The sequence below is a fragment of the Hylobates moloch genome, unplaced genomic scaffold, assembly GCF_009828535.3.
Source record: "Hylobates moloch isolate HMO894 unplaced genomic scaffold, HMol_V3 SCAFFOLD_12, whole genome shotgun sequence".
NCBI lineage: Eukaryota > Metazoa > Chordata > Mammalia > Primates > Hylobatidae > Hylobates > Hylobates moloch.
In genome coordinates this window covers 10136173-10148379 of record NW_026652287.1, presented here as the reverse complement: position 1 = coordinate 10148379, position 12207 = coordinate 10136173, and the positions used below count along the sequence as shown (strand labels likewise).

Below are 12207 nucleotides of genomic sequence, written 5' to 3'. Positions count from 1 at the left end.
CCACTGTGCCTGATTTGTACCGCTTTTAATGTACCATGAATCATGTTAAAGGCAGTATAATCCAACAATAAGATAATTAGTATAAGATAAACATTAGTTATGAGTAGTACAAATCTCATTGTATTTTTTGTCATTAAATTATTTATTAGAGGCAAAAATTTAAAGTACAGCATAATTTCTTTTTTTTAAAAATTTTTTGAATCCTTCAAGACATCTGAAAGCACAGTTTCTATAATGAGGAAATAACGTCGATTTTTTTAGTATTTTTGTTTGTTTGTTTGTTTGTTTGAGATGGAGTCTTGCTCTGTCGCCCAGGCTGCAGTATAGTGGCGTGATCTCGGCTCACTGCAAGCTCTGCCTCCCGGGTTCACGCCATTCTCCTGCTTCAGCCTCTCAAGTAGCTGGGACTACAGGCGCCTGCCACCACGCCCGGCTAATTTTTTGTATTTTTAGTAGAGACGGGGTTTCACTGTAGTCTCGATCTCCTGGCCTCGTGATCCGCCCGCCTTGGCCTCCCATAGTGCTGGGATTACAAGCGTGAGCCACCGCGCCTGGCCTTAGGCTGTTCTTAAGAAGGAGAACAGTCTAGAGAGAAGAGTCTAGAGAGAAAAGTGTGGACAGATCCCTAGAAGATATAGTGCCATTCCGTTTTTTTTTTTTTTTTTTTTTTTTGAGGCAGAGTCTTGCTCTGTTGCCCAGGCTGGAATGCAGTGGTGTGATCTCGGCTCACTGCAACCTCTGCCTCTTGGGTTCAAGTGATTCTTGTGCCTCAGCCTCCCTAGTAGCTGAGATTACATGCATCTGCCACCACGCCTGGCTAATTTTAGTGTCATTCCTTGTTGGCAGTGCCTTCGTATAACCTTTTACTAGTTGAAGAAGCAAGTAAAAAGATAAGAAGGAGGCTGGGCACAGTGCCTCACACTTGTATTCCCGGCACTTTGGGTGGTTGAGATGGAAGGATCTTTTGAGTCCAGGAGTTCTAGACCAGCCTGGCCAACATAGTGAAAACCCCATCTCTATAAAAGAAAAAAAAAATTAGCCTGGTGTGGTGGTGTGCATGTGTAGTCCCAGCTACTTGAGTTGGGGAGGCATGAAGATCCCTTGAGCCCAGGTGTTTAAGGCTGCAATGAGTTATGATGGCATCACTGCATTCCAGCCTGAGCAACAGAGGGAGACCCTGTCTCAAAATAAAGAAAAAAATAAGGTAGAAGAGGGATCAGAATGTTGGGGAATTTTCAAGGATTACACCTGGAGAAGATGACTTTTGAAATAGTCATAAAATGAGGTGATTAGCTGTATTTTGTCAGGGAAGAATAGGACTGGTTAACATTTATTGAGTATATACTATGTGCAGGACTCTCTCCTAAGCCCTTTACATGAATTCATTTAATCTTTATTCAGGTGAACCTTGTAGGTATTATTATTGTTACTCTTTTACAGGGAGTTAGTTGACACATTTGCCTAAGATCACTTAGCTAGTAAGGGACTGAGCTTCCTCAACCACTAATCTGTCCAAGTGCTTCAAGACAGCTATGTGTGGGAAGCTCTTGGCAACAGAAACTGAATACTGGAGACTGATTTGGCTTGTCTAGTGTTTTTAAAAATGTTGACTTAGCTGCCAATATTTAAAAATCAGAACATTTCACATAAAGATCCAGCTTCTGTTGATGAATTGGGAGATATGGCCATGCCAGTGCTGCATCCCCACTGGGCTTCCCACTGGCTGGTGTGAAGTAGATTCTATTCTTTCGTGTCTGTGGGGGCATGGACCCTCCAGTTCACAGTTCACCACCGTTCCCCTGCCTAGGGTACCCACGACACTAAGACTTTATGCCAATCTTGATTAATTCATTATGTTAATGTCTGGCTCCTGCAGCATAAAGTCAATCCTGGGGAAACAAGGACTTGAACATGAGAATCCTTTGCCCTTCCTGCTCGTCCTAAACAGTTTTTCTACTTAGGATCCTGGATGGATTTAAGAGATACCATACAAAGAAAAACTCGATGATTAATTAGATAGAGGGGCTAAAGAAAAAAAGCCTGTCAAGTATTAAAGTGGGATATTTGGGAATTTGATGATACTATTAGTAAGTATTGTTAAACGCGTATAAAAATGTTTGAATTTTCGTCATGCTTTTCTCTCCCACAGGCCTCATTAAATCCAAAGATACAGGCATGCAGCTTAAGTGATGGGTTTATTATTGTGGCCGACCAATCAGTGATATTGCTTGACAGTATTTGTAGATCACTTCAATTGCATCTTGTCTTTCGTAAGTATAATGTAATGAAGTAAGATAAATTGGAAGTCAAATATATCTGCTGCCAATTTCTGCTGGATTGCCTCCTCTTTAGTCCATTATTTCTAAGATTTCAAATTAGACCAATTTCAAGTAATTAAGCTTGAGTGCTTAGTGCCTTATTTGCGCTGGGCACTAGAGTCAAAGGACACTGAGATGATCCCTTCTCTCAATACATCTGAGGGGAAATACACATGTAAAGCAACAACTTAGTTTACTTGCTTGTGTTAGAATACTATGGAAAACACGAGCTCATTTGTGTTCAAATTCCTGAATCTTGTACAGAATTTCAGTATCATTAATGGGTATTTGCATATTTTTATAATTAATAGCTCTCTAAAAATCCTTTAACATACTTATGAATTAATTCTTCATCGAGCTACAAGGCTTTAAGTACATGCAAATGTGGATTTGAGAGTGAATTAAAGCTGGGCGTGGTGGCTCATGCCTGTAATCCCAGCACTTTGGGAGACTGAGGCCACCGGATCACTTGTGGTCAGGAGTTCAAGACCAGCCTGGCCAACATGGTGAAACCCCGTTTCTACTAAAAATACAAAAATCACGCCTGTAATCCTTGTACTTTGGAAGACCCAGGTGGGTGGATTTCCTGAGCTCGGGTTTGAGACCAGCCTGGGCAACACAGTGAAACCTTGTTTTCTCTACTAATATACAAAAATTAGCTGGCCGTGCTGGTGTGTGCCTGTAGTTCCAGCTACTCGGGAGGCTGAGGTAGGAGAATTGCTTGAACCTGGGAGGTGGAGGTTGCAGTGAGCCAAGATCACGCCACTACACTCCAGCCTGGGTGACAGAGCAAAACTCTGTCTCCAAAAACAGCAACAACAACAACAACAACAAAAATTAGCTGGGCATGGTGGCATACGTGCCCAGTGAGCCAAGATTATGCCATTGTACTCTAGCCTGAGTGACAGAGTGAGTCTTGTCTCAAAAACAAAAAAAAAGAGTGAATTCAGGGGTAAGTCAGTGATTGTACTGAGCTTAGGCAAGAATATTATGAAAGTTTTGTTTTTGCCTTTTTTTTTTGAGATGGAGTCTCTCTCCCTCTGTCGTCCAGGCTGGAGTGCAGTGGCACAATTCAGTCCACACCATTCTTCTGCCTCAGCCTCCTGAATAGCTGGAACTACAGGCGCCCACCACCACGCCTGGCTAATTTTTTGTATTTTTTTTTTTTTTTTTAGTAGAGACAGCATTTTACCATGTTAGCCAGGATGGTCTCGATCTCCTGACCTTGTGATCTGCCCGCCTCGGCCTCCCAAAGTGCTGGGATTATAGGCGTGAGCCACCACACCCGGCCCCGAAAGTTTTTTCTTTCTTGAGTAGAATTTTTTTTTTTTTTAAGATGTAGTCTCGCACTGTTGCCTAGGCCGGAGTGCAGTGGTGTGATGTTGGCTCACTGCAACCTCCGCCTCCAGGGTTCAAACAATTCTCCTGCCTCAGCCTCCTAAGTATCTGGGACTACAGGCGCCCATCACTATGCCCTGCTAATTTTTTTTTGTATTTTTAGTAGAAACAGGGTTTCACTATGTTGGCCAGGCTGGTCTCGACCTCATGATCCGCCCGCCTCGGCCTCCTGAAGTGTTGGGATTACAGATGTGAGCCACCGTGCCAGGCCTTTGTTTTTTTTTTTTTTTTTCCTGAGACAATCTAGCTCTGTGGCCCAGGCTGGAGTGCAGTGGTGCTCTCTCAGCTCACTGCAACCTCCACCTCCCAGGTGCAAGAGATTGTTCTGCCTCAGCCTCCCAAGTAGCTGGGAATACAGGCGCCTGCCACCATGCCTGGTAATTTTTGTATTTTTAATAGGGTCGGGTTTCACCATGTTGGCCAGGCTGCTCTCAAATTCCTGACTTCAAATGATCCACCCACCTTGGCCTCCCAAAGTGCTGGGATTACAGGTGTGAGCCACTGCACCTGGCCATTAAATAGAAATTTTAAGAGAAAGATAGTTGTTAAAACTTTTACATAAGAACTTAGACAACTGAAAAGGAAACAGAACGCATGCATTTTGGAACATATCTTGATTGCAACATGGAGGCAAGAAACTTGTGTTTTATGGAATCTTGACATATTGACCCTGATTGGTCCACAAGATTCACAGTTTCTTCTATGAAATGGTGGGATGTGTAACGATGATCCATTTGTGGAAAGACACTGTGGCGGAATGACTTGAGTTCGTAAGCCAGTTACATACTATTGTTTTTCTCTCTTGTCCCTTCTCTCTTTGCTTTGTTTTCTGTTACCTTGGCCTTCTTGCTTTTGCGTGAATACAACAGGCACTTCCCACTCGATCTTTCCTCGAGCTGTGCCCACCATCTGAATGCTCTGAATGCTCTTCCGTCTTAGTCATTTGGCTAACTTCCTCACCTCTTTCATTCTTTCATGTCTCCTGTGAGCTTTCTTTTTTTTTTTTGGAGACGGAGTCTTGCTCTGTTGCCCAGGCTGGAGTGCAGTGGCGCAATCTCGGCTCATTGCAAGCTCTGCCTCCCGGGTTCACGCCATTCTCCTGCCTCAGCCTCTCCGAGTAGCTGGGACTACAGGCGCCCGCCACCACGCCCAGCTAATTTTTTTTTGTATTTTTTAGTAGAGACGGGGTTTCACTGTGGTCTCGATCTCCTGACCTCGTGATCCGCCCGCCTCGGCCTCCCAAAGTGCTGGGATTACACGTGTGAGCCACCGCGCCTGGCCTCCTGTGAGCTTTCTAATTAACACTGCAAAATGCACCATTCTTCTGAGATCTCTTACCTGGCTCTACATTTTTTTTCCCGGAACATCTATCACCTTTTTACATGTCTTACAGTTTGTTTATTATGCTAATTGTTTATTGGTTTTTTTTTTTTTTGAGACGGAGTCTGGCTCTGTTGCCTAGGCTGGAGAGCAGTGGCGCGATTTCGGCTCACTGCAACCTCCACCTCCTGGGTTCAAGCGATTCTCCTGTCTCAGCCTCCTGAGTAGCCTGGATTACAGGCACATGCCACCATGCCCAGCTAATTTTATATTTTTAGTAGAGACGGGGTTTCACCATGTTGGCCAGGCTGGTCTTGGACTCCTGACCTCAAGTGATCCGCCTGCTTCGGCCTCCCAAAGTGCTGGAATTACAGGTGTGAGCCACCACACCTGCTCATTTATCAGCTATTTCTGTCTTAGAATATGAGGTCTGTGACAGTGGTAATCTTTTGTTACTGTTCTCAGATATATGCAAAAGGCCTAGAACAAAGTTTACCATATAGTAAGTGCTCAGTAAATATTTCTTGACCAGCTGCATGCAGTGGCTCACGTCTGTAACCTCAGCACTTTGGGAGGCAGAGATGGACAATCGCTTGAGCCTAGGAGTTCGAGACCAGTCTGGGTAACATGGCAAAACCTCGTCTGTACAAAAAATACCAAAAATTAGCTGGCCATAGTGGTGTGTACCTGTGGTCCCAGCTACCTGGGAGGCTGAGGTAGGAGAATTGCCTGACTGAGCCCAGGAAGTCTAGGGTGCAGTGAACTGAGGTGGTACCACTGCACTCCAGCCTGGGTAGCAGAGCGAGAAGCTGTCTCAAAAACAAAACAAAACAAAAAATATTTGTTGACTGAATAAAAGTCAACAACATTCTTTTTTACTTTCATCACATCTGTTTTGCAGTATTTAGAAGTAACTTAAGTAACCATTGGCTTTTTAATGAGAAAAATTTGTATTTTTTTGTATTGAAAATAAGGATTTTCGAAGGAAGCTTGTAACTTTGATTTGAAAATTTCAGATACTGAAGTGGATGTAGTTGGCCTTTGTCAAGAAGGAAAGTTTCTTTTGGTTGGCGAGAGAAGTGGCAACCTACATCTTATTCATGTAACATCAAAACAAACACTACTCACTAATGTAAGATCTTGTTATATTTTAATTTTCATTATTTAAATTCTAAATAATCTCTTAGACAACTAGAACTCTAGCAAACTATTACTCGTGTTTTAAATTAAAACAATGTTTTTTTGAACAATTAAGCTTTGAAGGTGTTACCACAGCTTGGATCCTGAGTTCTTGGCTCTCGTGTAAATAGAAATTAACATCAGGTCAAACAGAAATTTTCTCAGGGAATGTTTAGTAGGCTTGTGGCTCAAGGAATCTCAAGGAAACAGCATATGGGAAAGGGATCCCAAGTGCTAGCTCCCTGAAGGGCTTAGCTCTTGTCATTTTGAGGAACCTGAGGTGAAAAAAGGAGTGATTTGTAGGCATGTAGAGGCAGGGAACTTTTAGCACCTGTGAATTTTGATCGCATCCTTTTTCATGTGTTGTATGTCTCATTAGCATGTTAAATCTCCATCCCTGGGTGTGATTTTTAGTATCATAATTAGGTTAAAATGAGGAAATACTTGGTGAAAGGCCAGAGCTGAAGTTCATCTTGTCTTCAGTTGGCTGGATCTGGTCAGGTGCTTAGCAGGACTGCCAGAGCCCCGATTTAGTAACCTTGGAAGATGGTCAGGTTTTTATTAGGAATGCTAGAGTCCCACTTTAACAACTTCGGGAGAAGTAACTCCAGGAGACAAATGATTAGGTTCTTGTATGCTTGGGAATTCAGCTTGGTCAGCTAAGTCAGGAGCAGGCAGCTTTCTGCTGTGTGATTCCAGTCAGCTTGTTAAGGGAGGCAGGAAGGTAGAGGAGGGAATGCCCAGACATATGAAGCCTTTGGGGTCTTGGTTACCATGTCTCCTGCCTGCCAGGATTGAGTTTCTTCCCTATACTGAATGGTATTTTAAATTAAAAGAATGTTTTTTTGAAAAATTAAGCTTTGAAGGTGTTACCACAGCTTGGATCCCGAATTCTTGGCTCTCACATAAATAGAAATTAACACCAGGTCAAACAAAAATTTTCTTAGGTCAGGTTTAGTAGGCTTGTGGCTCAAGGAATCGCAAGGGAGCAGTCTCGAAGGTTATTTAGTACACTTGTCCAAAATAGTTTTCCATTTTAAAAGTAAGATGTTTAGAATATAGGCAGAATTACTGCTAATGATAATTGATAACTCTAGAGTTTAAAGAATAAAATCCTTGATTGTATTTTTCTGTGTTTAATTTTATTATTTGAAATTAATTTGCATTTAGGCATTTGTTCAGAAAGCTAACGATGAAAATCGGCGGACTTACCAGAATCTTGTCATTGAGAAGGATAGTTCAAATGAAGGTAAGTTTTCTTGAATTTTTTTTGAATGACTTTTTTTTTTTTTAAATGGGAGTCTCCCTTTGTCGCCCAGGCTGGAGTGCAGTGGCGCAATCTCAGGTCACTGCAACCACCAGCTCCCAGGTTCAAGCGTCTCCTGCCTCAGCCTCCTGAGTAGCTGGGATGACAGGCATGTGCCACCACACCCGGCTAATTTTTGTATTTTTAGTAGAGATGGAGTTTCACTATGTTGGCCAGGCTGGTCTCAAGCTCCTGACCTCCAGTGAGTGATCCACCTGCCTGGGCCTCCCAAAGCACTGGGATTACAGGCGTGAGCCACTGCGCCCAGCCTGAATGACTTCTGACTAATACCCAATCAAAAATTCAAATTTGTGGTTAATAAATTATATAAAATCATTATTATGCTACCTACATTTTTTCTGATTTTTTTTTTTTTTTGAGACGAAGTCTCCCTCTTGTCCCCCAAGCTGGAGTGTAATGGTGTGACCTCTGCTCACTGAAACCTCTGCCTCCCGGGTTCAAGCAATTCTCCTGCCTCAGCCTCCCGAGTAGCTTGGATTACAGGCACCTGCCACCATGCTCGGCTAATTTTTTGTTTTTAGTAGAGATGGGATTTCACCATGTTGGCCAGGCTGGTCTCGAGCTCCTGACCTCAGGTGATCCACCCGCCTCAGGTGATCCGCCTGTGAGCCACTGTGCCCAGCTTTTTCTGTATTTTTTTATACATTTTTTCCTATCAATGCAATTAATATTGTAAGAAACAATTTTTAAGTTTTTGAAAAAAATTTTTAAAGCTCTTTTTAGATGTTTAAATATATACTTTTCCTAAATATAATATTCTAAACTTATTTTTACAGTTTTGAGATTTCTATAGGTTACCAAGGAGACATTATATTCTTTTAAAATGTGTTTCTGGGCTTCAGTATATTTATTATATTTTTACTTCAACAAATGTTAACTGGTCCTTAGTTTATTTTGATATGTCTGAGATTTTTTTTTTCTGGCACATGAAGTTTGTTGTTTTAATAAAAGTTTCAAAAGAAGTTAACAGTGTTTTTGCAAATAACCTACTAGTTCTTTGTAAATAAGTTTTATCTGTAACATTACTATAATATTTGATCATTAGAATTTAAATGAGCAGGCTGTGTGTGGTGGCTCACATCTGTAATCCTAGCACTTTAGGAGGCTGAGGTGGGAGCATCGCTTGAGTCTAGGAGCTTGAAACCAGCCTGGATAATATAGAGAGACTGCCACCTCTACAAAAATAAAAAATTAGCCAGATGTGTTGGTGTGTGTCTGTAGTCCTACTTTCTCAGGAGGCTGAGTTGGGAGGATCTCTTGGGCCTGCAGTGAGCTGCGATCGTGCCATTGCACTCCAGCCTGGGAGATAGATTGAGACCCTGTCTCAAAAACAAAAAACAAAAAACAAAACTTCAAATTGACATATTTTTAAGGTAGTTCCAGGTACTGTTTGTTTGTGCTTGCCTGCCTTCTTTCCTTCCTTCCTTCCTTCCTTCCTTCCTTCCTTCCTTCCTTCCTTCCTTCCTTCCTTCCTTCCTTCCTTCCTTCCTTCCTTCCTTCCTTCCTTCCTTCCTTCCCTCCTCTTTCTCTCCCTCTCTTTTTTTTTTTTTTTCTGAGATGGAGTCTCACTCTGTCACCCAGGCTGGAGAGCAATGGCGCAATTTCGGCTCACTGCAACCTCCACCACCCAGGTTCCAGCAATTCTCCTGCCTCAGCCTCCTGAGTAGCTGGGACTACAAGCACGCACCACCACAGCCAGCTAATTTTTGTATTTTTAGTAGAGACAGGGTTTCACCATGTTGGTTATGCTGGTCTGGAGCTCCTGACCTCGTGATCCACCTGCCTTGGCCTCCCAAAGTGTTGGCGTTACAGGCGTGAGCCACTGTGCCCCGCCTCTTTCTCTCTTTCTTCAAAAGCCACATTCAAACAGACACTGGTTTAAATTTTATATCCATGTGCCTTTTAAAGTAACTGATTCCTGGCCGTGAGCGGTGGCTTACGCCTGTAATCCCAGCACTTTGGGAGGCTGAGGCAAGCAGATCACGAGGTCAAGAGATCAAGACCATCCTGGCCAACATGGTGAAACCCTGTCTCTACTAAAACTACAAAAATTAGCTGGGCATGGTGGTGCACGCCTGTAGTCCCAGCTACTCGGGAGGCTAGGGCAGAAGAATCACTTGCACCCTAGAGGCGGAGGTTGCAGTGAGGCGAGATCGTGCTGCTGCACTCCAGCCTGGCGACAGAATGAGACTCCGTCTCAAAAAAAAGAAACTGATTCTGATTTTATTTCAATAGGTACCTATTATATGCTACTTCTTACATACAGTGGATTTTTTTGTATTACAAACCTTCAGCTTTTAAAAATTCAACAAGGTAAGTAATACATTATATTTTTGTTATTGATTTGCAGCAATATTTACTAGTTTTATTAATTTAATAGTAAAATTTTAAGTACTCTCTTTAAGCTTATTTTATCTTAATTGTATTTAGTTATAATTGGGTATACTTTTAAGTATTCAGAGTACACTTATTCTCTATTAGAGCTGGAACAGTATCTGAATAAATGTAATTTTGGTATGGCCTTCAAGGAGCCTAGTTTGGGGAGATAAGCTTCAACAGTTTGGTTGAGGAGACAAGACATATGCTAGCACAATAATAAATGCTTTTTAATGTGGTGAATGAACCTGGAAATGGAAATGACTATGTAGTGTTAATAGTGCAGAACAGGGCTGGGGTGGTGGCTCACGCCTGTAATCCTGGCACTTTGGGAGGCCAAGACGGGCAGATCACCTGAGGTTGGGAGTGCAAGACCAGCCTGACCAACATGGAGAAACCCTGTCTCTACTAAAAATACAAAATTAGCCAGGCAGGGTGGCAGACGCCTGTAATCCCAGCTACTTGGGAAGCTGAGGCAGGAGAGTAACTTGAACCCAGGAGGCAGAGGTGTGGTGAGCCGAGATCGCGCCGTTGCACTCCAGCCTGGGCAGCAAGAGCAAAACTCTGTCTCAAAAAAGAAATATATAGTGCAGAACAATAATGTAAAATATGTTTTAAGCTAGTAGTCTGGACCATTTATCCCTCTGAGCCAAGTGAAATTATTTGAGGAATGGATTTGGAACAGGTATTTAACATTTTATTTTATTTTATTATTTTTATTTATTTATTTATTTTTGAGATGGAGTCTCGCTCTGTCGCCCAGGCTGGAGTGCAGTGGTACGATATTGGCTCACTGCAACCTCTGCTTCCCAGGTTCGAGTGATTCTTGCGCCTCAGTCTCCCAAGTAACTGGGATTACAGGTGTGCACCACCACACCTGGCTAATTTTTGTGTTTTTACTAGAGGCGGGGTTTCACACGTTGGCCAGGCTGGTCTCGAACTCCTCACATCAAGTGATTTGACCGTCTCGGCCTCCCAAAGTGCTGGGATTGCAGGCATGAGCCACTGCGCCTGGCCTAAGTGATATTTTAAAAATATTGACTTGCCAGGCCTGTGCTACGTCTTGGGTATATGACAAGATCGCAGATTTGTTTTCCATAGCTTAATGATGGAGCTAGAAAAGTAAGAGCTATTCCAAACAGTGAGAAGCGCAGGAGAGTTGGAGTATGGAGAAGATCCCCTTAGTAGGAAGAGAGGTGGTAAGGGTAGGTATGGAGAGGTACTGGCTGGTGCCCTGAATTTAACATGTCACAGCATATTTTGGTCAGTGGCAAAACTTGATTATCACCAGTGCTCTTTGAACTAGATTGTATTTAATTTTACCTTGACACAAAACAGGTGACTTGTGTTATTTTATAGATTAATACTATACATTTAGCCTGCTTTCTTTTTTAATGCAGCAATTGAGAATGTAGACTTCAGAACAGCAAAAAAGGTAAGAAAATAAATCCATATTGTCCTCTTAAAAAAATTACATTTAATGTAAATGTAGTAGAGTGTTTCTGTATATAATTGGTCTACTTCTTGATATTTTAGAAATTATTATGATATAATATTTTAATAACATTTTTATTGAAAAATACATTTAGGCTGGGCACGGTGGCTCATGCCCGTAATCCCAGCACTTTGGGAGGCCGAAGGGGCAGATCACTTGAGGTCGGGAGTTCGAAACCAGCCTGACCAACATGGAGAAACCCCATCTCTACTAAAAAATACAAAATTAGCCGGGGGGTGGTGGCGCATGCCTGTACTCCCAGCTACTCGGGAGGCTGAGGCAGGGAATTGCTTGAACTCAGGAGGCACAGGTTGTGGTGAGCCAAGATTGCGCCATTGCACTCTAGCCTGGGCAACAAGAGCAAAACTCTGTCTCAAAAAAAAAAATTATAACTGATTGATATCAACTGATTTTAGTGATTTTATGGAGCATAAATATGTATTATATATGAGACATTCTTGTTGTTTTTAATTTTGCAGTTACAAGGACAAATCAAGTCCAGTTTTATTTCTACTGAAAATTATCATACTCTTGGTTGTCTCAGTCTTGTGGCTGGAGATTTAGCAAGTGAAGTTCCTGTGATAATTGGGGTAATTGTTTTTATAAAGTTTTGTTTTTTGTTGCCTAAAGCATTTTCTCACAAAAATGTTTTTGTTTTGGTTAAATTGCAAAATAATTTGTAACATATATCCGAAACAAGGAAATTATAAAATTAAGGTAATTAAAAATAACTCAAATAAATTTCTGTCTTGGAAAAAATATTGCATCTTTACTTTCCCTAGTCTTTACCTGAA

General features: G+C 42.0%; 1 protein-coding gene across 3 annotated transcripts in view; it reads left to right on the top strand.

Annotated features, from left to right (window-relative positions):
• Positions 1-12207, top strand: part of KNTC1 (kinetochore associated 1) — a 100904-nt gene that overhangs the window by 4714 nt on the left and 83983 nt on the right. For 2 of the 3 annotated variants that reach the window (XM_058424728.1, XM_032168424.2), the window contains exons 3-8: positions 2150-2270; positions 6053-6168; positions 7386-7464; positions 9778-9855; positions 11319-11353; positions 11893-12003. In XM_058424728.1, coding sequence (XP_058280711.1) covers positions 2150-2270; positions 6053-6168; positions 7386-7464; positions 9778-9855; positions 11319-11353; positions 11893-12003 — 540 coding nt within the window. The remainder of the gene's footprint in view (positions 1-2149; positions 2271-6052; positions 6169-7385; positions 7465-9777; positions 9856-11318; positions 11354-11892; positions 12004-12207) is intronic. The other variant, XM_032168425.2, reaches the window with a different exon arrangement.